At 37.3% G+C, this 27,752-nt stretch overlaps 1 protein-coding gene across 2 annotated transcripts; it reads left to right on the top strand.

The window, feature by feature from the left end:
- The first annotated feature begins 258 nt into the window (after positions 1–258).
- PCF11 (PCF11 cleavage and polyadenylation factor subunit) lies at positions 259–27,752 on the top strand. 2 transcript variants are annotated; one of them, XM_082626937.1, is made up of 16 exons: positions 259–756; positions 4,472–4,597; positions 6,533–6,721; positions 7,064–7,258; positions 8,446–9,563; positions 9,971–10,151; positions 10,260–10,350; positions 11,531–13,095; positions 15,190–15,289; positions 20,464–20,583; positions 21,070–21,175; positions 23,042–23,225; positions 23,971–24,126; positions 24,524–24,616; positions 25,177–25,212; positions 26,639–27,752. In XM_082626937.1, the coding sequence occupies exons 1-16, from the start codon at positions 565–567 to the stop codon at positions 26,852–26,854; spliced, it is 4,668 nt and encodes a 1,555-aa protein (XP_082483063.1). In that variant the 5' UTR covers positions 259–564; the 3' UTR covers positions 26,855–27,752. The 2 variants fall into 2 exon arrangements, with proteins under 2 accessions (XP_082483063.1, XP_082483062.1); XM_082626936.1 differs by having other exon boundaries at positions 10,260–10,743.

The following is a 27,752-nucleotide window of genomic DNA, read 5'->3' as shown; positions in this document are numbered from 1 at the left end:
ATTGGCCTCCCTGAACGGGTTGTTATGGTAACAAATGACAGACCGCTGCCTTATGAATCGGCCAATGAGAGGGGCCGTCTTTTCCTCCCCACTTCTGAGCAGTGTTGCGAAAGCCCGGGTAGAATCCTGAGAAGAAGGTGGTTCCAGGACTTTCAGCGGAAGGGCCGGGGGCGGGGCGGGCGACCGGGCAGGGCGAGCCAATCACGCTTTGTTTCGTCACAGGCCCCGCCCCTTTACCGCACATTTCCCCTCCCCTAGCTCATTTCGCACGACGCAGCGGTTGGAAGCACAGACATTTTCGGAGCTGGAGCCGCCGCCATTTTGTGTCTGTGGAGAAAGAAGATTCTGTGGCGGCTGGAAGTGGACGGAGATCACCCGTGAGACGGCGGCGTTTCATACCCGAGGTTCCCCCCGTGTCGTCCCCCAACCCCCCTCCGCGGTCAGCATGTGGTGAAGCCGGAGCCGCGAGACCCGGGGAGAGGAAGAGGAGTCGGAAGGGAGGCGGGGTATCGAAAGCGGCTTCAGCTTCAGCTGCGGCGGACCTCGGAGGGGGGCCGCGGCGCAATGTCAGAGCAGACGCCGGCCGAGGCCGGTACTGCGGGGGCCCGGGAGGACGCCTGTCGGGATTATCAGTCATCACTCGAAGACCTGACCTTCAATAGCAAACCGCACATCAATATGCTGACCATTCTAGCCGAGGAGAACCTGCCCTTCGCCAAGGAGATCGTCTCTCTCATCGAGGCCCAAACCGCCAAGGTTTTTATACACCCCGCAGCCTCCTATTCTTCTAATACTCCCTGATTTTAGTGTCAGCCTCATCCCAGGTCTCGCTTCTATCCAAACGGGGACGGTGTTCCTCCTCTCCAACCCTCCCCCTCCAACTCAGGCTCCGTCTCTGGCCCAGGCTTCGAGCGTGGGCCTCTCGGGGGGAGGGAGTGGGGAGGATAAAGGGTGGAGTCCCACTTCCGCTTACCAGCTCCCTATTTAGGCCACCGCATCGTGTATCCCGACGCACACGCTTTGAATAGAGCCCTTCGGGGAGGGGGAGAATTAAAGGCAGTTCGTGGTGTGGGGAAGTAAGAGTTAAAACTATTTGAACCCCCTGGGATGGTGGGGAGTGGTTCTCTCCCCGTCCCCCCATCCCCCGCCCCGAACTCTTTTGGGTAACTGTGCTCTGTGGGTTGGAAGGAGGTGAAGGGGGACCTGGGAGCGAGCTGTTGGGGGGTGGGAATAGGGCCTTGGCCCCGAGTGGAGCAGCCGCCTGTTAGGAGCCCAACATGGCGCCTGAAAAGCACATGATGCGAAAGGGAAGAGAGGAGAATCCATTCCCTGCCAGCCAGGCAGCTGCTCACACCCGTCAGCCCCATTTTGGGGTGGGGGCGGCTAGATGTAATTTGTATTCTCCTATCGGAGGGTCTCATTTGCCCCCAGATACGGGAAATTGGGGTTGAGGGTGGGGTTGGAGGGGGTGGGGAGGAGATCTTATCCAACCTGTAGGTGGAGAACTGGCCCACTGGGTAACAAGTACTTGTAGTTTTTTTTTGAAAAGTTCAGTTCCTCCTCCTCTTCCTTTTCTCTTTTTTTCCTCCCTTCCTTCCCTGAAAGTGAAGACGTGCTTTGCTTCACCCCTTGACAGCAGTGGTCCTCTGCCACCCTATATTTCCCTGTAGTCCTCCTCTTCTGTGGATTCATGTGGGAGCGATTTGTCATTTAAGTAAAGTTACTGTTAAACTTAGTTATCGTAATGAGTTTTAATAGCTTCCCAGTACTACATTTTAAGTTATTTTTGAAGCTTGTACTTATGGTTTAGCTTTTTTCTAGTTGTTAGTGATTGAAATGATCAGGATGAGCCTCCTTTTAGCAGAGTGAACCCCTTTTAAAAGGCCACTTTAACAACAACCACCAATATATTGTTTAGAGGCGCTTTCTGTCTAGTGTAAAACTGAGTGGTCTGACTTTAATAAATGGTTTTGAAATGTGTGACTGGTATTATAAAATTTGTGAATAAAACATATAAAATATGTATTTGTCTTTTTTATTTACCTTTGTGAGGTGTAGAATTTGTTTCCAAGACTTATTTTTATCTACGTGGTTGTGTGTTTTAAACAAAAGTCTTTAAGTGACTTGGGTTCATTCTTCTTTAGGTTCCTTCCACTCTTTGGGTAAATCTGTTCACAAGATACACGGTTTCAGGTGGTCCTTTCATACCTTAAAGAGGACAAAAAGTAAGGTTTTTTTTTTTTTCTCTTTAGGGCCCAACAAGTTTGTCATGCTCAGTCTGACAGCTAAAATACAAGTCCTTATTCACCTTTTCCTGTGAATGTCTGTGTGAAACAGCTATTGTTCTTTTTTTAAAGTATGAGATTTTAAAAGGAAGCATTCCTCATACTCAACATCCTTTTTATTGATACAACAAACATGTTGGACATGAAAACTTAGTTTTGCCTTGTTGAAGGCTTAACATTAAATGCCTTTTTTTAAAAAAAAACAAAAATGCACTTGCGTTTTTTTAAAAAATAACATTGATTTTTAAAAATTCTACCTAGTATTTTTGGGGTTACTAATATTCCACAGAGCCTAATATTTAGCAGCTCAGGTTGTCACTCAAAGAACCATTTTCTTGCTGGTTTTTAATGGATCCACAAGACTTTCAGAAGTGAAAACTAAATGCTGAATATAGTGACCACATTAAAATTTGTATTTGTGTGTGGCTACACAGAGTGGTGAAAATAGATGGACTATTTGCTGATGAAAGACAGCTGAAATTTTTTTGGCACACGTTTCCTGGTTATTTTTGTAAAGCCAGATTGAGGAAAAGATGTTAACAGTCACTTTGGGGAAATAATTTAATGGGGTTGGGGTTGAGGGTGAGGGGAGGGATTTTCTGTCATTTGGTAGCAAACTGGCTTGGTTTTGTGTTTCTGGAGGTGAATGTTTGTGTCCTTATCCTCTAGCGTTTGATCAGCATTACTAAACTTAAGGATTCACACTTACTTGACTCCTTCCATGAGGCAGTAGTAGCAAAAAAATATTACATATAAGAATTCACTTGTACAATAAAAAGTTAGCCTACTGAACAGATTTTGGTTTTAAAGAGAGCCTGTTTGTCTTCATAAGTGCAACAATGACTAAAATGGTATAAAACATGACATGGTAAGATAAAGACACAGCAATAAAGCAGTTGACGTGTTGGTACTTAATAGTTTACCCACATGCAATAGCCTTGTGAAACCCTTTTATTAGTACTGTAAAAGAAAACTTTCATACAAAGTTATTCAAAGGTTTCCTTAGTCAACTTTGGTTGTTATCAGAAGCAAGAGCACTTCCACACACTTGTATGGGCAATTGGTTTTGTGAAATAATGGTGGCATTGTGTACTGCAGAACTGTGAGCTTACCCTGGCTACAGGTAGCTGTGGGTAAGTGTTGTTCAGGGTTAAGATTCCTATACACGTGGGAAGGGTAAATGGGGATAATTTTTGGTTTTGTTTTTAAATCGTGGGTACTCCTGTGGAGTGGGAGTTAACACTTAGTTTATGTGGTGTGTCTTAATGCTCCTCAACAAGTCTGTGAACCTGCTGATGCTTTCTGGAAACTTGCTGTGCCTTCTAAAAGCCAGTGATGGGTAGGCGTTACAGTTGAGCTGGGGCAACATTTCTTTGCTTTGGAAAGGGCCACCTGTATCGGCATCATCACACTGGCCGTGCACAAATTTAGAACTCCTGGTTTGTGCGTGTCAGAGGAAAAATATTTCGACGGAGAGTCTGTGCTGTGAAGAAAATCTTCAGGACAAATCCTGGTTTCCAGAGTCAAGTTCAACCTGATTTACATGACTCAGCGGCTGCTCCATCCAGTTTTCCTTGTATCAGTAACAACTTGCACTTTCCTGCATGTTCATGTGCAAGTTTAAAAGTTTTTTTGCCATTAACTTCATATGTGAAGTGTACTTAATTTCTTTTGTTCATTGGATTATAGAGAAGTAATCCTAATGATTTTACAAGTAACAAAAGGTTCATAGACCTTGACATATAAAATATGCCTATGGAAATTAGGGTTTCTGCCAGAAGTCTGAAAACTTTGTTTCATTGAGTCTAGGTACATCATAAGTTAATGTGGGTCACAAAGCTTACACTTGGATTACAGAAAATATCCTCCCCCTTTTTTTGTCACTTAAAACACAGTTTTGTTTTTTTAACTATACGAACCTGAAATTCTATTGAGTGTTAAATGAGGGTACTAGAGACTTTTTTCTTCCCAGTAATTCTGAGCTTATTTTGTATGCTCAACTAAAGATCATTGTAAGAGGTGAGACCTTGAACACTTAAATTTCATAGGGTTAATATTGATTCAGAAGTATTTAATATCAACAAAATATTGAGGTCTGTATTGTACGTTAAACGCTCACTTTTAAAAGTAGTTCTTTGTTGGCAATTCATTGTACTAAACTTTTCAGTTTCTTTTTATTACTTCAGGCTCCCTCCTCAGAGAAGCTTCCTGTTATGTACCTTATGGATTCTATCGTGAAAAATGTTGGAAGAGAGTATCTCACTGCCTTTACTAAAAATCTAGTTGCAACATTTATTTGTGTGTTTGAAAAGGTATATATACATTTAGAAACATTTGAATTTTTAAAACATGTTCCTGATTAAATAAATACTTGCCTTTGTGTTGGGTTTTCTTGGGTGGTGAAATGTTTTATTCTTTTGGGCATTTAACATGCTAAAGTTAGTGTTTTGTATTTAAAGTGGGTTCTAGGTGTTTTACATTATCCACTCAAAAATAGATGTGTTTGCTTTTAGAAGTTCATTTTTTTGATTGACTTTGTTCACTTGAAGATCTGTTTCATCACTAGAATACAGGCAAGATCTGAAGCTATCGAGAGTACTTCAAATTTCATTGTTTAGGTTTCTGGTGTTAGGATATTGACTTTCTGTCTTAAAAAAAAAAGAAAAAGCATAATCCTAGTGTGTGTCAACCTGTGATGGATGCCTGGAACTTGTGGTTTTTTTTTTTTTTTTTCTGGAAATGTTTCCTCTTGTTAACTTTGTTCAAGTATATTTTATGTGAATGTTCTAGGTATGTGTGAATGGTGGATCAGTGAATTGCTTTAGGTTATTTTGGAAATACTTCCCCCCACCTCTGGCCCCTCTTAGCGTTTAGAAGAAAGGCTTGTTAGTTTCTATACCTAGAGATTGTAAATTCCTTTCATAACATTGTATCTGGTAGTTTGGTTAATACAGTATTATGTTGAGGAAGACAAAGGATTTGCTGAAGTAATTCTCTTTCCTGTCAGGCTTCATCTTTCACACTGAGAAAAAGGGCATTTATAAGATATTTGGGTTTAAAGATTGTTTCCTAACAAAAAATTGGTGGTTCTTATATTTTAGTAGATGCACCTGTTGTGTCTCGAGAAATCTTAACAGTTGTCAGGCTTGGAGAATTGGGATTATTTTGAGAGAACTCACTATCAGATTTTACTTGTTTGTTAGAACAGAAAATGTGTAGTGGCTACTTGAGTAATTTTTTTCCCTTTAAGTTCTTAGAGAAAATAAATACTGCTAAGTAAGTATATGCAGAAGAAATTTGGAAAGCTGTATTTCAAACTATTATGGAGCTTGTTAATAGTGTACTGTAGACTTTTGCTAAATACTGCTTACCTGAGACTCTAAGGAGAAGTCAACTTTGCATTAGAAATTGGGGCACTAAACCAATTTCTTGGTTTTGGTTTCAGTTTCAGTGTGTTCAAATTCATTTGGGTGTTTGGTAGAAAATGTTTACTGACTCTTACTGGGCCTTAACACTGAAGGTGATGAAAATGACCTTGTTTGTAGTAAATGTTATCTAAAGACTCTAATATAGTCAAGGCTTTATTATTCTAAAGTTAGAACTCTAGCTCAGTTTTCCCAAGTGCTAGGTTTCTCTGATGGCTAATTTAAAAAGTATTATTGTTGTTACTATGCCAGTCAACAAGCATGAGCAGATAAGATATAAAACTAAAGCTCATCAGTAGGTAAGATTTTGTGAATTTCAATTATTCAGGTGCTTTCCACACCACAAATAGCTTATTCATAGGTACCAGCCATATTGTATTGCAGGAGATTAGTTAGATAGATTTGTTTAACTTTGTACTAAATGTAAATAACTTAAAAAATTTAAGTCATCAGATAAACTATTTTCTAGTTTTATATTTTTGTCCAGAGTGAAAGTAACAGTAGGAATACTGTGTCAAGCCCTAATATTTGGGAACATTTTGTACTTCTAAAAATTCAGACTTGTCTAATTGTTTGCTTTCATGAAGGCTAGGTGATAATGACTTTAATTTTTCTAATTTTTTTTGACAGAAATTTCTTTTATTAACTTTACATCTGCAAACAAATGTACTTTTAATAAATGTTTACTGTTGTATATATTTTCAAATTAGTAGTATGTGTGCTATATGTGAAGTAGAACAGAGATTTAATGTAGCCTTATGCTTAATATATAAAACATCCTATAGTAACTTAACAAGCCATAGAATTGTTCTGTTGTTCTAGGTGGATGAAAATACTAGAAAAAGTTTATTTAAATTACGTTCCACCTGGGATGAAATATTCCCTTTGAAGAAACTTTATGCCCTGGATGTCAGAGTCAATTCGTTAGATCCTGCTTGGCCTATTAAACCTCTGCCCCCCAATGTGAATACATCTAGCATCCATGTGAATCCTAAATTTTTAAATAAATCGGTAAGTTTTAACATGAATGGTATATAACTAATATTTTTAACTGTCAAATTTTGACTTCTCTAAAATTTCTTGCCAGATAAAAGTAACAAGAATACCCTGTGCTGAATCACTTTAATTAAAAAAAAAAAAATTTCCACCTTCAGGTGCACAGTACATTTTAAAGTAAATGTTCTCCTTGTTTAGGTTTTACATATTTATTTTGGTTTTTAAATTCCTGAAAATTTTCTCTGTGCTTTTAAACATGATTGGCCATTTAAGATTATGGATAGGGTTTATTAAGAGAGAAGCTGATAATTTTTAGCTCCGATTTTTTTTTTGTAAACAAATTATTTTTTCTTATAGCCCGAAGAGTCTTCAACACCTGGCACAGTGGTCAGTTCCCCTAGCATCTCCACTCCTCCAATTGTTCCGGATATACAAAAGAATCTTACCCAAGAGCAACTAATAAGGCAGCAGTTACTGGCAAAACAAAAGCAGTTGTTAGAACTTCAGCAGAAAAAGCTGGAGCTTGAGCTAGAGCAAGCTAAGGCACAACTGGTAAGTAGAGGAGATTTGGCATTTTGGGTATTTTTAAACCTGTTTTCTGATGGATATGGAATTATTTTGTATTTGAATTGTATTAACATGTTACTTTTATTAATTGTGTAACTTTTCCACTTTTATTTATTTTGCAAATTGTGGTGGGTTTATTAGACCAAATTTGTATATCCTTATTGTAAAAGTCACTTTAATATAAACTGCACTATTTTCTTTCAAATACTTTTTATTAGATTGCTGTCTTATAAGATCGCCCCTTAGTTTTGTTAAAAATTATATCATGTGGGGGCTTCCCTGGTGGTGCAGTGGTTGAGAGTCCACCTGCCGATGCAGGGGACACGGGTTTGTGGCCTGGTCCGGGAAGATCCCACATGCCACGGAGCGGCTGGGCCCGTGAGCCGTGGCTGCTGAGCCTGCGCGTCCGGAGCCTGTGCTCCGCAGCAGGAGAGGCCACAACAGTGAGAGGCCCGCGTACCGCAAAAAAAAAAAAAAATTATGTGGACGTAGTGTCAATTCCAAGATGGTAGGTGTGTTGTGGCGGATGTTTTTGCCTAGTCTTTAATATTTTATGAGCTTATATTTCATGAGCAGAAATCCTTAGCAGTTTCCTTAGAAGGCTACAAAATAAAAAAGCCATCACAAAATTAAGGAGGCCAGGAAGATTATGTATTTCTGTGCATGAATAACCTTATATTCAGCTATTTTACTTAATTACTTAGCACTTGACCTTATTTGAGAGTGAGGGAGTACAGGAAGGCAGAACTTTATAAGTGCATTATCAGTGCCACTTTGAGAGGAACTAAATTTTATGACTTAGAATTTACCCGGAAAGACTTGGATGCTTGTGCAGCTGGAGTGCAGTGATTTATTTAGTAGTTTCTTAATATCAGTGTGGCCCAGAATTCTGAATAATTAGGAAGAGGGAGGATTTTTTTTTTCATTCTACCTAGAAGTTATAAAACCCCAAAGTAGAGGATTAGTAAGAAATAACAGGCCACATAAATATTGTATATGACCTTTTTCCTTTCATTTTAATCTCCACTTAAATACTAGAAGTATACACTATAAATACGGAATTGAATAAATGGATTTATTGAATAAAGCATTATATTCCTTAGTTTTCAGTTTCTTGACAAATAATCTGAATGTTTTACGGTTGTAACATGAATGTTTGTCTTGTATTTCAGGCAGTTTCTCTTAGTGTTCAGCAGGAGACATCCAACTTAGGTCCTGGAACTGCACAATCCAAATTACATGTTTCACAAATTCCCCCTATGGCAGTTAAAGCTCCCCATCAGGTTCCTGTGCAACCTGAGAAAAGTCGTCCAGGTCCATCCTTACAAGTTCAGGATATGAAAGGAACTAACCGGGATCCCCGTCTTAATAGGTTGAGTCAACATTCTTCTCATGGAAAAGATCAGAGTCACAGGAAGGAATTCCTAATGAACACATTGAACCAGTCTGATATTAAGACAAGTAAAACTGTACCCTCTGAAAAACTAAATTCATCCAAGCAAGAAAAAAGTAAATCAGGTGAAAAAATAACCAAGAAAGAACTTGACCAATTAGATTCTAAATCCAAATCTAAATCTAAATCACCATCACCTTTGAAAAACAAATTATCCCACACAAAAGACTTGAAAAGTCAAGAATCTGAAAGTGCAAGGGTGTCTGATATGAGCAAGAGAGATCCAAGATTAAAAAAACATCTTCAGGATAAGACTGATAGCAAAGATGATGATCTAAAAGAGAAGAGAAAAACTGCAGAAAAAAAGGATAAAGATGAGCACATGAAATCATCTGAACACAGACCGGTGGGAAGTAGAAATAAAATCATAAATGGCATTGTACAAAAACAGGATACAATAACGGAAGAATCGGAAAAACAGGGGACAAAACCAGGGAGATCGAGTAGTAGAAAGCGATCAAGATCACGATCACCCAAGTCTCGGTCACCGATTATACATTCTCCCAAGAGAAGAGATAGGCGGTCACCCAAACGAAGGCAAAGGAGTATGTCTCCAACCTCAACACCCAAAGCTGGGAAGATTCGCCAGTCAGGAGTTAAGCAGTCACATATGGAAGAGTTTACACCACCTTCCAGGGAAGAAAGAAATGCAAAGAGAAGTACTAAACAGGATGTTCGAGATCCAAGGCGAATAAAAAAGACTGAAGAGGAACGACCACAAGAAACTGTAAATCAGCATTCCACCAAATCAGGCACTGAACCAAAGGAAAATGTAGAAAATTGGCAAAGTTCCAAGTCTACCAAAAGATGGAAATCTGGTTGGGAAGAAAATAAAAGGTAGGTTGTTAACCTTTTTAATTGAGTAGAATAATGTGTACATTTAAAAATACAGTGTTGATTTAAAAATTAGATAATGTTTATTGGGTGCTATAATTAGTACTTTTTCCCCTGTTTAATTCTTAAAACCCTGTGGGTTAAGTACTGTTATTATTGCTGTTTTATGTATAAGGACACTGAAGTTTAGAAAGGTTAACTAATCTGCCTAAGGTGGCACATCCAGGACATGCAAGAATCAGAATTCATATCTGATTTTCCTGACTTCAAATCTTGTGCTCTTAATCTTTAAATTAACTTTTATGGTTACATGTATTCATTTTAGCCAGATCCTATTAAGGATCTTTAAATATGGTCCTGAGTATTTAAAAATTTTTTATGAAGTAACATAATTGCTTTTATGGTTTCAGTTTACAACAGGGTGATGAACATAGTAAAGCTCCTCATCTAAGGCATAGGGAGAGCTGGTCAAGCACTAAAGGAATCTTGTCACCTCGAGCTCCAAAACAGCAGCATCGATTAAGCGTAGATGCCAATCTTCAGATTCCTAAAGAGTTAACTCTTGCAAGCAAAAGAGAATTACTTCAAAAGGTAGCTACTGTGCTCCCATGTAGTCATTACTCTCCTTTTGTCTGTAAGTTTTTTTGTAAGTACTTTTTATATTTAAAATATTGATTTCCTTTTATCACCCCTGTGCAGACGAGTGAACGTTTAGCATCTGGTGAAATTACACAGGATGAGTTCCTTATTGTTGTGCATCAAATTCGACAGCTATTTCAGTATCAAGAAGGTAAACATAGATGCAATGTACGGGATAGTCCTACAGAAGAAAATAAAGGTGGATTAAAAAAGAAACCTCTCTTAACTGATGCTGAATTAACCTACTATGAACATAAAGCAAAACTGAAAAGGACACAGGTTCAGCATTCATTTCCAAGACTTGATCTCTTAGATCCTGATATTTTTGACTACCCTTTGACTGATGCCTTGTTGTCTGGAATAGAATGTGAGCCATCCAAAAGTAAACATGCAAGTAGGAATAGTGGAGCACAGTTTGACAGAAAAGAACAATTTAGTGAAAGAGCAAGACGTCTTTCTCCTATATCTGGGAGTCGTACTTATGCTGAGAATCTTTCACCCCATGAGGGCCGGAGAAGACATGACGAGCAAGTCTCTGCTAAAGGTAGAAAAAGTTAAATCAGATTATGCCTATTGAATCACACAGCAGTGAAGGGAAAATGAACAAGCTAAGTGGGGATGGATTTTTGTGACTGTTCTGACTTCTGTTTTGTCGTTGCTTGTTTCGGTTTTTCCCTCAAAGGGAAGGGAAGGGAGCTGATATTTATAAGGCCAACCGTGTGTTAGGTACTTTACTAGGTTCTTTATATATGTAATCTGAACTAATCCTCACAGTGACCTAATGAAATATATATTATCCCCATTTTACAGATAGGAAACAAGACCAGAGAGGTTAAATTGCTCTCAAAGTCAAATAATTAGTAAATTGACTGAATGGGTATTTTTTTTTACCCAGGTGTATCTGACTCTAGAGGGCATTCTCTTACCTGCTGCTTGTTGCTTTTTCCCTCCCCTCTCATAAAGTGAGATAGTTATGGATGTTTTTGAATAAACGTTTACAAGAATATATGAGGGTAGTGCGCTATGCCGATCGGGTGTCCGCACTAAGTTCGGCATCAATATGGTGACCTCCCGGGAGCGGGGGACCACCAGGTTGCCTAAGGAGGGGTGAGCCGGCCCAGGTCGGAAACGGAGCAGGTCAAAACTCCCGTGCTGATCAGTAGTGGGATCGCGCCTGTGAATAGCCACTGCACTCCAGCCTGAGCAACATAGCGAGACCCCGTCTCTAAAAAAAAAAAAAAAAAAAAAAAGAATATATGAGGAAGATTTTAGGATAATTTGATATAAATTATCAGATTCAGGGAAAATAATTTTTTTTTTCTTTTTAAAAGGTGTACGAGAAGAGCAGAGATCACCATTCAATGATCGTTTTCCAATTAAGCGACCTAGATATGAAGATTCAGATAAACCATTTGTAGATAGCCCAGCATCAAGATTCGCTGGCCTTGATACAAATCAGCGACTTACGGCTTTAGCTGAAGATAGACCATTATACGATGGACCTAGTAGGCCATCAGTAGCGAGAGATGGCCCAACCAAGATGATTTTTGAAGGACCTAATAAGTTAAGCCCTAGAATTGATGGACCTCCTACACCAGGTTCTCTTCGGTTTGATGGGTCACCGGGACAAATGGGGGGAGGTGGCCCTTTGAGATTCGAAGGACCACAAGGCCAGTTAGGAGGTGGGTGTCCTTTGAGATTTGAAGGTCCTCCAGGACCAGTAGGGACACCTCTGCGGTTTGAGGGGCCGATTGGTCAAGCAGGAGGAGGTGGTTTTCGATTTGAAGGTTCCCCGGGTCTGAGGTTTGAGGGATCTGCAGGTGGTTTGCGATTTGAAGGACCAGGGGCCCAGCCTGTGGGTAGTCTCAGGTTTGAGGGACACCGGGGTCAACCTGTGGGTGGTCTGAGGTTTGAGGGACCTCATGGTCAGCCTGTGGGTGCACTTAGATTTGATAATCCCCGAGGTCAGCCTGTAGGTGGACTTAGATTTGAGGGAGGTCATGGTCCATCAGGGGCTGCAATTAGGTTTGATGGACCTCATGGTCAGCCATCAGGTGGGATCAGATTTGAGGGCCCATTGCTACAGCAGGGAGTTGGGATGAGATTTGAGGGCCCCCATGGTCAGTCAGTAGCTGGTATGAGATTTGAAGGACAACATAATCAACTTGGTGGGAACCTTAGGTTTGAGGGTCCACATGGTCAGCCAGGGGTTGGGATCAGGTTTGAAGGACATTTAGTCCAACAAGGAGGTGGAATGAAGTTTGAGGGTCCTTCTGTACCAGGAGGCGGCCTGAGAATCGAAGGACCTCTGGGTCAAGGTGGTCCAAGATTTGAAGGTTGTCATGCTTTAAGGTTTGATGGGCAGCCAGGTCAGCCATCACTCTTGCCAAGATTTGATGGATTACATGGTCAGCCAGGTCCTAGATTTGAAAGAACTGGTCAGCCAGGCCCACAGAGATTTGATGGACCACCTGGACAGCAGGTTCAACCACGATTTGATGGTGTACCTCAAAGATTTGATGGTCCACAACACCAGCAAGCATCAAGGTTTGATATTCCTCTTGGTCTTCAAGGCACACGATTTGACAATCATCCTTCACAAAGGCTTGAATCGGTATCTTTCAATCAGACTGGCCCATATAATGATCCACCTGGCAATGCTTTTAATGCCCCATCCCAAGGACTGCAGTTCCAAAGACATGAACAAATATTTGATTCACCTCAAGGACCAAATTTTAATGGACCACATGGCCCTGGAAACCAGAGTTTCTCGAATCCCCTTAACAGAGCTTCTGGACACTATTTTGATGAGAAGAATCTTCAGAGCTCTCAATTTGGAAACTTTGGCAATTTACCTGCTCCAATAACAGTAGGAAATATTCAGGCATCTCAGCAGGTAAGTCTGTTACAGTTATTCTAAAAGTATATTGTATGCAGATATGAACCATTTTTAATGTTTCTAGTGTTTGAGGAAGGTTTTAAGGATATAGTTTATAGGTTGGAAAGGATTTTTTAAAATTTAATTTTTTTAGTAAGTTTTTTTGGGGGGGGCAGTTTTTAATGTACTTCAAAACCCCACCTGCTGGGCTTCCCTGGTGGCGCAGTGGTTGAGAGTCCACCTGCCGATGCAGGGGACACGGGTTCGTGCCCCGGTCCCGGAGGATCCCGCATGCCGCGGAGCCGTTGGGCCTGTGAGCCATGGCCGCTGAGCCTGCGCGTCCGGAGCCTGTGCTCCGCAATGGGAGAGGCCCGCGTACCGCAAAAAAAAACAAAAACAAAAAACCCACCTGCTAGGAAAGTGAGATGAGTCTTCTGGGGCTGAAATTTGCAGTTTAAATCCAAAATTGATCTTAGTTCTTCCAGGATCTAGAGAACCCTCTCAATCTCAATCCTCCGCCCCCCGCCCCCCGCCCCCCGCCAACAAATCTTTTCTTTTTTAATAGACTTTACTTTTTAGAGTAGTTTAGGCTCACAGCAAAATTGAGCTATGAGGTATAGGGATTTCCCATATACCCCTTGCCTTCACATATGCATAGCCTCCTCATTATGTTTTTTTGTTTTGTGGGTTTTTTTGTTTTGTTTTTGGCTTCAAAGGTATTAAAACACACAGTTGTGTGTGTTTCATAGACCTCTGCTACATTGTACAACTTTTGAGCCTTGATGAGCTTTATAGTAACCATAGAGCTGATTTTATAGACTGTTCTTTGATTAAGAACTTCCTTAGCCTGAGTTAACAAACAAGAAAATCAAATTGCCCATGCTTTTACAGTCTGTAATTCTTTTTCCTCCTCTCTTCCTACTTTTCACCACCTTTCCGTCATTCCAGTCAACTGCAGTTGTTTGATGTTTACTTGTTCTGCATACATTTAAAAATGCTTATTGAAATAGTGTTAAAGCAATATGCTTATAATTTGTGGTTAATTCAGTTGATATTAATGACTACTTTTGCTTGCCTGCTGAAACTCTCCTGGGCTAAATTTACTTTTTTCCGGGTAGTGACACTTTCTTACTAGGACAGATTTATTTTATGCCAGTAACATTGCATGGAAGAAAGTGTAAAACAAGAAGAAAGGTTTTAAAAGCATGTTAGAAGCATTATGGATAGAAAGCAGCCTTCTGTCCATATCCAGTGGTTTGGGAAAACAATTGGCCTCCTTAGTTAGACTTATACTCTATTGTATGTTTTTAAGAGAAATGATACTCTTAATTGACAAGATACTCTAGAATGGGACTTGAGTTAGTCTTGTTCCTACATTATAAAGAACTGATGGGGTTTTTATTACGCATACATACCACTGAAGGTTCACACAGGATACTGAGCAAGGCTTATAAATGGACATTTGTTTATATAGTAGCAATATGTAGAAGTCCTACCTCATTCTTGACTACAAATACAATAATTGTATGCCTGTACAGTACTTGTTTCATGACTTTTATTTTTTAACATTCCTTTAAAATCTTTTACAGTCTACTTTGTAACTCAGTTTGATGGCTCACAGAATGATCATAAAGGAGTTCAGATTGTTAATTAAAGCAGGCTTTTGACATCTGTGTAAAGGAGTTAGGTCACGAGTTCTGGCCTCAGCTTTGCTGTTTACTGGCCATTATGATTGTGTATAGGTCACATCGCTGGATGTCAGATTTCTATTTGTAAAATAAGAGAAAACACTGGCAAGGTAAAGTGATTTGTGTAAGGTCACACAGCTAGTTTTTGGCTACCTTATGTTTGCATGGTATCTTAAACTTTTCAAAGAACCTTCACATCCATTATCAATTTCTTATAATTCTGTGAAAAATATAAGGGAAGGTCTTATTGTTCCTTTTTATAGAAAGCCTAGAAGTGAAGTGACCTAGTCAGGTTACACTTGTAAATTTTTATTATCATAAACAGGCCTCATGATATCTGTGAATATATTAACGTAATTTGAATGTTAAAGTTTTACTTAAAAATATAGAAAAGATGTTCTTAAAACCAAGATTTCTCTTAAAGGTTCTGACTGGTGTTGCTCAGCCAGTAGCATTTGGCCAAGGACAACAATTTTTGCCAGTTCATCCACAAAATCCTGGAGCATTTGTTCAGAATCCTTCAGGTATGTAATTTCTGAACTTTGTGTTTTTCAAAAGACAATTATTGTTTGATTGAGTAGCTACCTTGTCAGTTTTAGAAAATGACAATTTTGAGAGGGCATATGCAATTTAGAGAAATTTAATCTGACTGGAATGTTTTGTTTTCTTTATGAGTTTGTTTACACTGTTGATGTATATTCACACTAATCCCCTTTACAACTAGAGATGGTTAGCCAGGACTTGTAGACCACAAAAAAGAGGGAAGGAGACCTAGTAGGTGGAAGCTAGAGGGTAGGGTAGGAATGTGACATTTGTATTTAGGTAAAATGAAGTAAATGACAAACCTCAGAAATATCAATTACTTGATACCTTGAATTTTTGTTTTGTGTGTGTGTGATGATCCAATAAACATTAAGTGAATACTCCAGACATCACATTATAAGCTGATTCATTCATATGTCTTTATGGGCACTCAAGTAATAATTGTACACAACATGTTAAAAGGATTTCCTAGCTAGATGCCCATGATAAGCATCTATGGGGTGAGGCTTAACAATATTGTTATGGATACAATAACAATAGTAGATACGGGGGCTTTAAAAATACGTTTTAAGGAATTCCCTTGTGATCCAGTGGTTAGGACTGCATGCTTTCACTGCTGAAGGGCCCGGGTTCAATCCCTGGTTGGGGAACTAAGATCCCTCAAGCCGTGCGGTGCAGGCAAAAAAAAAAAAAAAAAGTTTTAGTTTTAATATGTGAAAAATGAGAAGTATATAAATTAAAATTACTGTAAAGTCAATATATTGAGAGCTAACTCAACCAAACTGTAGTGGTACTTGCTTTATTTCTGAATCATTAAAACAGCCATCTTCAGAAACATGCTGTAGCATGGCTCTATTAAGTTTACAAATTTGGAGAGTTTTCCAAAAGTTCTGAGGTAACTAGGGAAGTCCTAGCCAAGCTCTAGTTTATACAGTAAGTATTAAACTGTATCACCACAGGAAGCTCACTCAATTAATTTGAAAACGTTTTATTTTTAATTGCTAGATTGACAATTAGGATTAGTATTCTTATTTTTTGTTTTCACTATAATGAAAAGGGAAGGAAAGTACTGAATATTTGGGGTCTAAAGTCAGAAGACCAGGGTTAGAATCTCCACTCTGCTACTTTACAGGTAGGTGGAGTATAAGCAAATATCCTTTCTGGGGTTCAGTTTTTTCCTCTGCAGATAGCATATGATAAAAGTCAGGATTTGCCAGGAAATTTTTTTTTCCCAGATTATCAAATGAGATAGTATATGCAAAAGTACCATGTAACTTGTGAAGTGCTATATTGGTGTATTTCCCTTTAGAACTCAGTTTTTCTTGTAGAGTAGAGGATTTGTTGTATTGGAGTTGGTAGCTTGAGATAGCCTGCAGCAACTGCAAATTTTGCTCTTTTTTGTATGAGATAATATACAAAACCTGCATGTTTTCTTTTGCTTTTATAACCTTGAGGTGCTTATGTATACAAGGCATAGCAATGTCACAGAGGAAATCACATCTTATTTCCTGGGTTGGAGGTTATTGAATGAGATGTTAGATACGCCTTCCTTATTCAAGTTTTACTTAAAGAGATATGAAAAGTATTTAGTGTTCAATATTTGGCTTCTGTAAGGTTTTTTCTCAAAACTTAAAGTAAAAACACTCTTTTCCTAGTAGTGAATATACTCATGTTCATTAATTCATCCAAACAAATAGTGATCACTTGCTATATTCTAGGCATTGTGCTAGGATGACTTTAATAAGGTTTATCCTTCTAAGGGCTTTACAGTGTAGCAGGATCTATGGACTTTTTTTTTTTTCCTCTAAATAGTTGTTCAGACTTCCCTAGTGGTCCAGTGGTTAAGACTATGCGCTCCCAATGCAGGGGGCCCGGCTTCGATCTCTGGTCAGGGAAGTAGATCCTGCATGCCGCATCTAAGAGCTGGCACAGCCAAATAAATAAAAAAAATAAAATAAATATTAAACAGCTGTTCACTTGGTTGATAAGCTAGACACCATCATTGGGTACTTGATTATGAAATTCCAAACCTGTTCTGAGAATCACCTCTTATTCCTGTTTCTAAATGCACAGAAAATCAAATAAAACCTGAAAGTGTCTCAAGCTTTTTTTTGTTTCATGCAGCTCAGAGTATTGTTTTATTTATTTATTTTTTAAATCTTTATTGGAGTATAATTACTTTGCAATGATGTGTTAGTTTCTGCTGTACAACAAAGTCAGCTATATGTATGTGTATATCCCCATATCCCCTCCCTCTTGAGCCTCCCTCCTACCCTCCCTATCTCACCCCTCTAGGTCTTCACAACACATGAAGCTGATCTCCCTGTGCTATGCAGCAGCTTCCCACTAGCCAGCCATTTTACATTTGGTAGTGTATATATGTCACTGCTACTCTCTCACTTTGTCCCAGCTTCCCCTTCCCACCCTGTGTCTTCAAGTCCATTCTCTATGTCTGTATCTTCATTCCTGCCCTGCCACTAGGTTCATCAATACTGTTTTTTCAGATTCCATCTATGTGCGTTAGCATATGGTATTTATTTTTCTCTTTCTGACTTACTTCACTCTGTATGACAGGCTCTAAGTCCATCCGTCTCGTTACAAATAACTAAATTTTGTTCCTTTTTATGGCTGAGTAATATTCCATTGTATGTATGTGCCACATCTTCTTTACCCATTCATCTGTCGATGGACATTTAGGTTACTTTCATGTCCTGGCTATTGTAAATAGTGCTGCAGTGAACACTGTGGTACATGACTCTCTTTGAATTATGGTTTTCTCAGGGTATATGCCCAGTAGTGGGATTACTGGATCATATGGTAGTTCTATTTTTAGTTTTTTAAGGAACCTCCATACTGTTCTCCATAGTGGCTGTATCAATTTACATTCCCAACAACAGTGCAGGAAGGTTCCCTTTTCTCCACACCCTCTCCAACATTTATTGTTTGTAGATTTTTTTGGTGATGGCTATTCTGACCAGTGTGAGGTGATACCTCATTGTGATTTTGATTTGCGCTTCTCTAATGATTAGTGATGTTGAGCATCTTTTCATGTGTTTGTTGGCAGTCTGTATGTCTTCTTTGGAGAAATGTCTATTTAGGTCTTCCACCCATTTTTGGATTGGGTTGTTTGTTTTTTGATACTGAGCTGCATGAGCTGCTTCTGTATTTTGGAGATTAATCCTTTGTCAGTTGCTTTGTTTGCAGATACTTTGTCCCATTCTGAGGGTTATCTTTTCATCTTGTTTATGGTTTCCTTTGCTGTACAAAAGCTTTTAAGTTTCATTAGGTCCCATTTGTTTATTTTTGTTTTTATTTCCATTACTTTAGGGGGCTTTTTTTTTTTCATTTTTTTCTTCTGTGTGGTTTTTTAAATTATATAAGTTATAGGTGTACAATACAATGATTCACAATTTTTAAAGCTTTTGCTCCGTTTATAGTTACTATAAAATATTGACTCTATTCCCTGTGTTATACAGTATATCATTGAGTTTATTTTATACCTAATAGTTTGTATCTCTTAATCCCTTACCCCCTGTATTTATATTGCTCCTACCTTCTTCCCTCTTCCCACTGGTAACCACTAGTATGTTTTTGTTCTTTGTGTGTCTACCTCTTTTTTGTAATATTCCCTAGTTTGTTGTATTTTTTAGATCCCACGTCTAAGTGATATCGTACAGTATTTGTCTTTGTCTTATTTCACTTTGACTGTTTTTCTTTAAACAAATATTATATATACTGCCAAACACCTCAGTGCTTTACAAATATTAATTCATTTAATCCTCATAACAACCTTAGGTAGGAACAATTATTATTGCCCTTTTACAGGTAAAGAGAACAGACACAGACAAGTAACTTGATCATGTCACACAACTAGAAAGTGGAATTTCTAGTTAGAATCCCAGGAGTCTGGTTCCATAGTTCATCCTCTTTTTTTTTTTTTTTTTTTTTTTTTCCATAGTTCATGCTCTTGATCACTAAACTTGGCTGCTGGAAGACATGTGATTACCTAGTTACGATTCTTAGACATATAAATAGCTAATTCTAGTGAAAGGTAAATGTTAAACTGTTGTGTGAAGTGGCTGTTATAATTGATCGTTGAGGTTGATTTATTCATTCATGTAGTCAGACATTTCATTTCAACAGACATTAATTAGACTATTGTATACAAGGCACCGTGCTAAGTATAAAGAGTATGCAGTGGTTAAGGGCAGAAGATCATGTATTGTATTGTGGATGCAAATTGAATTTCTGCCATTAAGAGGAATTTTTAGTGATTCAGAACTTTTTTCTAGAGGTGTGATAAATAAGATGCATAGTAATGACATACAAATATATTAAAATACTGTTTTTATAGTTGAGTTAAAGAATTGTAATTTTTAAATTAGTGCTTAGGAAAATATGGAATTGGATTGATTCCTCACCAGTGAGCTTAAGGAAAAGATTGTTATCCTTGTTTCATTTATTCAGATTTTTGAAGCTTTAGTAAGCCTGACACCTTTTCAGCAATAGCCTGAACTGCTTTGCAAGGGCAGTAATTGAGCAAGGGTCAGCGGGGCAGGTATATTCTGAGCCACATGGCTCATCTCCCTGCATTAGTTCCCCTGGGTAGTTATGGGAAGGTGGGGGAGCTGGGGGGCTGGGCAGGAGTACTTCCATTTAGGTCCTGGGTATTTTTTTCCCCTAGAAATCTGTGCTAAGAGATGTTAGCCTACTTCATCTATGCAAAATGACCTTTCCCAATATGGTTAGGTGAAGAATAGAGAATTGGAAGGGTGAAAAGTTGGACCTAGAGGTGTGGTGGTGCATTGCATAGAAGGGAGCACGAAGCTCTCTGCCCTCAGTATTCTGCTTTTCTTTGGCATGGATTTAATTGGGCAACAGTGGGTAATACTGGTTTTTTAAGGTAACACGTATGTCTGTATAAAGTATTAGTGGGTTTCAGTATTCGTCTTAGAATATATTTTTAAGAGGTCATGATTTGCTGACATAAATGCAAAGTTCACTTTTGGGGAGCTTTTGGTAATTACACTGATCTTAACAAGATTTCACTAAGTTTAATGTTGATAGGATATCTTGAAGAAAACTTTAAAAATCCTTACTATAATTTGCATCTTTAAGTTCTACTTTTATTTTAAGAGTGTTACTTTTTTTAAAGGTGTCCTTCCTAAGGCATATCCTGATAATCATCTCAGTCAGGTGGATGTAAATGAATTGTTTTCAAAACTGCTAAAAACAGGAATTCTCAAATTGTCCCAGCCTGATTCAGCTACAACACGTAAGTATGGTTCTGTAATTCATCTACACAAAGCTTTATTAAGTTATAAAGATGTATGATATGATACAATGATGTGTTCTATGATAAAATTTCTTACAGTGATTGAATTCTTAGGTATACTTATATAACTGGTTTATAATGAAATAAAAATTTTCTTACAAGGAACTGTTACCTTTATAGTGGACATTGTTTCAGTTAACTAACATTCCTGCAAACACCATGTGCAGACTTTTTCTAGTTATTCTGTATTATTTTAGCTTATAAAAAATAATTAGAATGTTGATGAATTTCATGAAGATTGACTTTTAAGAGACCAGACCTAATATCACTTATCAAAATAAAGAATTGTCTTAGGTTCCTTGGCCAGTAAACCTAAGATCAGGAGGACTGAATAGGCAAGATGGGGCTATACACTATAGTGTTCCCCTATAAAGAGTACATGGAAACTGGTTTTGAGATATTTGTTGTGTTTCTTTTCAATTGAAGAAGTAAATGAAGTTGCTGCTCAGCCCCCTGCTGAGGAAGAAGAAGATCAAAATGAAGATCAAGACGTTCCAGATCTTACCAATTTTACAATTGAAGAATTGAAACAGTATGTAATCTAATTTTCTAAGGTAGAATGGACGGTGACTTTAATAACAGTGGATATTATCACTAGTGCTATTCGTCTTACTCCTCTCACTGTTTTTAAAATTTAGGAAGCCTGTTTTCCCTTTTTTAATGTGGTAAGATATACATAACATAAACTTAAGGAAGCCTGTTATCTTCTTTTCAAATATGTTTGCTGCACAAGTATTTAGGCCAGAAGTCTACCCCCAGATTTCTATTTTTTATTATCTCTGTTTAGTATAGCAAGTATAGGGAGTTTAAGGATTAGGTATTAGTAATCACTCATGTTTTCCTTTTTATCTCTATTTTCTCTTAATCATCACTGTTTTTTCTGTATTGATATTCTCATGCTTTTGAAGTTAAGAAAATGAGGTTTTTGTAGTCTAGTATTTAAAAAATTAAAAATTTTTTCATTTTATAGAAAATACAAATGAATAAAATGAAGAAAATAAAATTACCTACAATTTCCACTTTACTGATAACCAGTGTTAACATTTGGTGCATATATTTTCATAAATATTTATTGCCTATATTATATAAAAAACATTTACAGTTGCTTTATGGATACATTATATTGTTATGAGTACTTTTAAAAATAAAAGAACAGCTAATGGGTTTCATCTTTTTTTTTTTAATTGAAGCATAATTTATTTACAATGTGTTAGTTTCAGGTGTACAGCAAAGTGATTGTTTTATATATATAATATATATATAAATATATACTTTTTCAGATTCTTTTATTATAAGACATTGAGTGTAGTCCCCTGTGCTATACGGGTTTCACCCTTTTAAAGGCAATGTTTTTCAAAGTGATACTTTTCACATAGTTAAAACTTTATAATGAAAGTCTTACAGTAAAGGCTTATAGTAAAAGATGGCATGCCTTTTTCCTAATACTACTTTTTACCTGAAGGCAACCATTTCTTACCTCTTTTATCTATGGTTCTTGGCATTTACTTCTTTATTTCTTAAAAGATACATAGTTTTCTGATTTATTACATTTCTTGATTTATCCCATTTAGACAATTTATTGACTTCCTGAAAGTGAAGATTTAGGTAGCTCTTCTACAGTCCTCCCAACTCTCCTCCATTAAGCCATTTCTCATTAAATTTTTATTCAGTATTAATATTATGACTCTAAATATTTTGTTTTCTGGTATACAAAGTACTATGTACTGTGCTTTGCTTTATTCTACTATTTTAAAAAAATTTCTGGAGTTAATAACTGCCCTGTTTGTTCACTTAGTTATTCTGCATACCTATTTCTTTCCGGATAGGGAGCCCAGAATTTTAAAAAACTGATTATTGCTGACTTCAGTTTCCCACTAGTCTTCTACTTTTTCTTTTTAGTTACCCATACTATTATTATTTCTTCTGTACCTCTTTCACTATTCTTTACATCAGGGTGGGACAGTTGAGTTATTTAAAACCGCGAAGATCTGGAGAGGTGAAATTTAATTGTTCTGCCATATCCACCCTGATATTGACATTACTCTAAGAACAGGCCAACTATTGCCTTATTAGTTAGCAGATGATCATTCCATTATTAGCTAGAAGGAAATAAGTAACTGGGCTAGGCCTATTGATAAGAGGGTAGACACCATGTTCCAAAATTAACCAAAGTTAAGGTAAAGAGAGTCACTGACACATTACTAGAGAATATTATTGACCTTTGGATATTAATTCTTTTAGCCAGCTGTTGGCTGAAACATTATTTTGTCACATAATAATGGCTTAACCATTATCAAAATATGGAAAACTGAAGTACTTATAACTGCCTTTTTTTTTAAGGCCATTAAGTCAGCCACAGTATCAAAACTAAAGATTATTTCTGTATTTTTCAAAACAGACGTTATGATAGTGTTATAAATCGACTGTATACTGGTATTCAGTGTTACTCTTGTGGAATGAGGTTCACAACATCACAGACAGATGTATATGCAGATCACTTGGACTGGCATTATCGACAAAATAGAACTGAAAAAGATGTAAGCAGAAAGGTCACTCATAGACGTTGGTACTACAGTTTAACAGTAAGTAATTCATGTGCCTCTGAACTGTCTTTTAGCCTTTAAATTATATCATTCAAAAGTATATTAGTTTAAGTAATTGCTGAGCAGTAGCTAGTGAATTTTTTGAATAAAATTTGACCCTTAGAATATAAAAGGTTTTTTTAATTAAAAAAAATTTGAAGAGTATGTATTTGTTTTTTGTTGAAATTAAGAGTAGAACACAGGTTTCTTCTAGTTCTAAAATTCCAAGGTTCTGTGACTGATTTTTTTTGGTAAAAAATTGTGCTTGGGGCTTCCCTGGTGGCGCAGTGGTTGAGAGTCCGCCTGCTGGTGCAGGGGATGCGGGTTCATGCCCCGGTCTGGGAAGATCCCACATGCCGCGGAGCGGCTGGGCCCGTGAGCCATGGCCGCTGGGCCTGTGTGTCCGGAGCCTGTGCTCCGCAACGGGAGGGGCCACAGCAGTGAGAGGCCTGCGTACCGTAAAAAAAAAAAGAAAAATTGTGCATGAAATTTATCTTATTTACATTAGTAGTTGTAATTCTATAGTTAAAGGAATGTTAACGTTAAGATCTTAATTGTTCATTAGTTGCTTTATGTTGTCTGTTAGTTATGGGGCTCAAAGAGATAGTGTAATTCTAAATAATCAATATTAAGCATATTGTAGAAGAAAGTACTCTTACATTTAAATGGCATTGTATTGAAGGTGTTCAGTAAGAAGAGTCTAGAAACAAATGAATATACTCTTTTTAAATTAACTCTTTTTAAGGACTGGATAGAATTTGAGGAAATAGCTGATCTGGAAGAACGTGCAAAGAGCCAGTTTTTTGAAAAGGTGCACGAAGAAGTTGTGCTCAAAACTCAGGAGGCTGCTAAAGAAAAGGAGTTCCAAAGTGTACCTGCTGGACCAGCAGGAGCAGTTGAGGTAAAAGAACAATGTTCAATTTTCTACCTCTGGTCATGCCTTTCACTTCCTTTAAGTAAATAATCATAAATATAACTTTATTTACATCCCTCTTTTAATGATTTTGAGACTTCTTGTAAGCTTTACTCTTCAATGTTATTCTTGTTATCTGGCTTCGGGTTTCATAACCGCTGTAGTTACTACATATTTATCTGTGACCAGGAACTGTGTAATGTTAACTATTTTTGCATGGAAGAATGCGAAATCCTTAGATCTTACTTTGTATTATATATTTGAACATTGTTTAAATTTTCAGTAAATTCTTTTCTCCACTTAACAAAATGTTTCTGTATTTTTACTTAATGGCATTAAGTGTGTTCTCTTATGTAAACTTCATTTTTATATGGTTCTATTTTAGAGTTGTGAAATTTGTCAAGAACAATTTGAACAGTACTGGGATGAAGAAGAGGAGGAGTGGCATTTAAAAAATGCTATTAGAGTAGATGGAAAGGTAATTTTCAGCTCTTTATGAAGTACTTTAAAAGGAAGTATTAAGATTTTTTTAAAAATTTTTATAGGGGTAGCTCACTACTTTGAAAGAAAAGTGTTAATTGTATTTTTATTTTGGTTTTTAATAGAAGTGGTATTTCTAAGGTATTGAACTTTAGAGAGAGTGTGTGAGTTGGAAGGCATTTTAGCAATCATCTGGTCCTGTACTCATTTTATAAAAAAGGTTGCGTAACTAGTTAATGATAAATCCAGGACTAGATCTTCTGAGTCTAGTTAGTCTTCTTTCTGCCTAACCACACTATTTTGATTCTGAATTTATATTTCATCATCAAAACTGTTTCTGTCTTAACATACCATGTTATCTACTTAAATATATAAAGGAAGTTTTAAGGGAAATCAGGATGAAAATTTTGTTTTTATCTGTTTTTGTGACCAAATGATTTTTGTTGCCTTTCCAAAGATAGTTTATCTCTGGTTTAAATTTAAAAAGAAAATCATACCAGAATAGTCCATTAGAAATGAATATGCATGTGAATACTTACTTTTTTGTTTTTGCTTCAGATTTATCATCCGTCATGTTATGAAGATTATCAAAATGTAAGTTCTTTTTGGTTACTGTTTGTTCTTTACGTTGATAAATTTTATTTTCAGTTATTTTTTGCATCTGGGCAACATTTTAATTTTAATCTTGATGTGTTGAGCTGTCTTACTTTTGATGTAATATTTAGGTTGTTCACTAAATATTGGTGCTAGATTGATAGGGTCTGATTTAAATTTTGAAATTTTTGTATCATTCCTTGCATGCACTTCATTTGAATCTTGATGATGTCTTCTACTAGAGTACTAGACCTAGAGAATGAGAAGGTTCATGATGGGAATAATTTTCTAAAAGTTATGGGTAGCATTTACTGCTTACTCCACTCGGCCATATAATATAGGAATAATTTTTAAATTATCATACATGAAATACAAAAAAAATCAGTCTCTTGACCTTGGAAATTCAAATTTTCATATTTGTAGAGTGACCATTTTTTTTTAAACCAAACAGTGGAACATCTTAACTTTCAAATAATATTTGTTTCACAAGTTCAAGGGGCAGTTTGGAAGATATACTTAGGTCATCAAAAGACTAGAGTTTGTAGGATGTTTTGATGGTTTTGAGGGATTTTTAAAAAATCCTTAGGGTAGGGCTTCCCTGGTGGCGCAGTGGTTGAGAGTCCGCCTGCCGATGCAGGGGACACGGGTTCGTGCCCCAGTCCGGGAAGATCCCACATGCCGTGAAGCAGCTGGGCCCGTGAGCCATGGCCGCTGAGCCTGCACGTCTGGAGCCTGTGCTCCACAACGGGCGAGGTCACAACAGTGAGAGGCCTGCGTACCGGGAAAAAAAAAAAAAAAAAGTCCTTAGGGTATTTGAAATTAGGAGCAACAAATCCCAGGATATATGTAGGGGGTTATATTGGGATTAAAATATAGAAACGTGTCTAATCATTGATCAGCTTCTTTTGTCATTATATTTGTTACTGCTTTTCTTACCATAGCTCATTGCTAAGCACATATCAAATGCTCAATATAGATTTTATTTATTTATTTATTTATATTTATGTTATTTAGTTGGTTGTGCTAGGTCTTAGTTGCAGCAGGCGGTCTCCTTCATTGCAGCATGTGTGCTCCTTCATTATGGCATGTGTGCTCCTTCATTGAACCAGCAGGCTCCTTAGTTGCGGCTTGCTGGCTCCTTAGTTGTGGCATGCGTGTGGGATCTAGTTCCCTGACCAGGGATTGAACCCGGGCCCCCTGCATTGGGAGTGTGGAGTCTTAACCACTGCGCCACCAGGGAAGTCCCTCAATATACATTTTATTAATTGGCTGCCTTTATGGCATGTTTTGTGGGAAAGCAGGGTTTTCAGTTGTGTTTGGTGTATATTTGTTTATTTGCCCATACAAGGGTCTTATAAAATTAAATGTCATTTAATGTGATATTTGTGAACTTTAATCAGTACTTAAAGGGTTTTTCGTTTTGTAGACATCTTCATTTGATTGTACACCATCTCCCAGCAAGACACCAGTTGAAAATCCCTTGAACATTATGTTGAACATTGTCAAAAACGAATTGCAGGAACCCTGTGAAAGTCCCAAAGTTAAGGAAGAACGGATTGATACTCCACCAGCTTGTACAGAGGAAAGCATAGCAACAGCCACTGAAATTAAAACAGAAAATGACACAGTCGAGTCAGTTTAAGTAAAATGAGAAAGGTATGTTTTCCTTTTTTAAATAAAAAAAATAATAAAAGCTGCTGTTGAAATCTAGAAGGTGAATTTTTTATGTATATATAGACATATCTATATAAATTGTCTAGCTGAGGCAGGGCCTTCAGCTATCATTTGGTTAATAAATACATTTTAGTATTTGCATTTCCTACTGCCTGCACAGTTTCAGGTGCTTGTTGTGTGAAAGTTCTGTAGATGTGTGCAAATTTAACAAAATGAAATTGTATGTGTAAAAATGTATGATTTTCACTTGTGAAACTGTAAATTATAAATAAAAAATATTTTTGCTATCCATGGAGTGTAATATTTATGCACACCATCAAATAAAGACAGTGTTTCTGTACTTTTTATTGGGTGAAAATGGAATTAAACAGCAATTTCAACATAAGATTTTTTTTTCCAGGAGCTTCCCATGATTAAAGAAGCAAAGTCTGAGTTAGTTTTATCCTTCAAAAGGGGGTTGTGAGAGCACTGCAGGACTTTTCTCAAATTGAAAAGCCAGATTTGAAAAAAATTTTTAAATGAAATAGGACATATTTGCATATATATATATCTCCAGCTATAGAGAACCATCCAGATGTCCATTTTTGAAAAGTATCTAATGAAGCAACTTTTATTCTTGAACTTGGACACTGATGCCATCAAATGATTAACAAATATATTTAAGTACTAAAGGTGATTTTTTTTTTTAATGACATTTTTCAAATTTGTCAAATAACTTAAAGCAGATGAACATATTTCTATTTTAAGTTACAGGGGGATCTGTAAGAATGTTAATTTGAAACATGGTTAACATTTTTTCCTTTGTTTTGACTGAATTAGATGGATGCCATGAGATGTTAATATTCATACATGTAATAAATAGAATG

Source organism: Mesoplodon mirus (genome assembly GCF_964341445.2).
Source record: "Mesoplodon mirus genome assembly, chromosome: 7".
Lineage (NCBI taxonomy): Eukaryota > Metazoa > Chordata > Mammalia > Artiodactyla > Ziphiidae > Mesoplodon > Mesoplodon mirus.
This window is presented reverse-complemented; position numbering and strand designations above follow the sequence as displayed.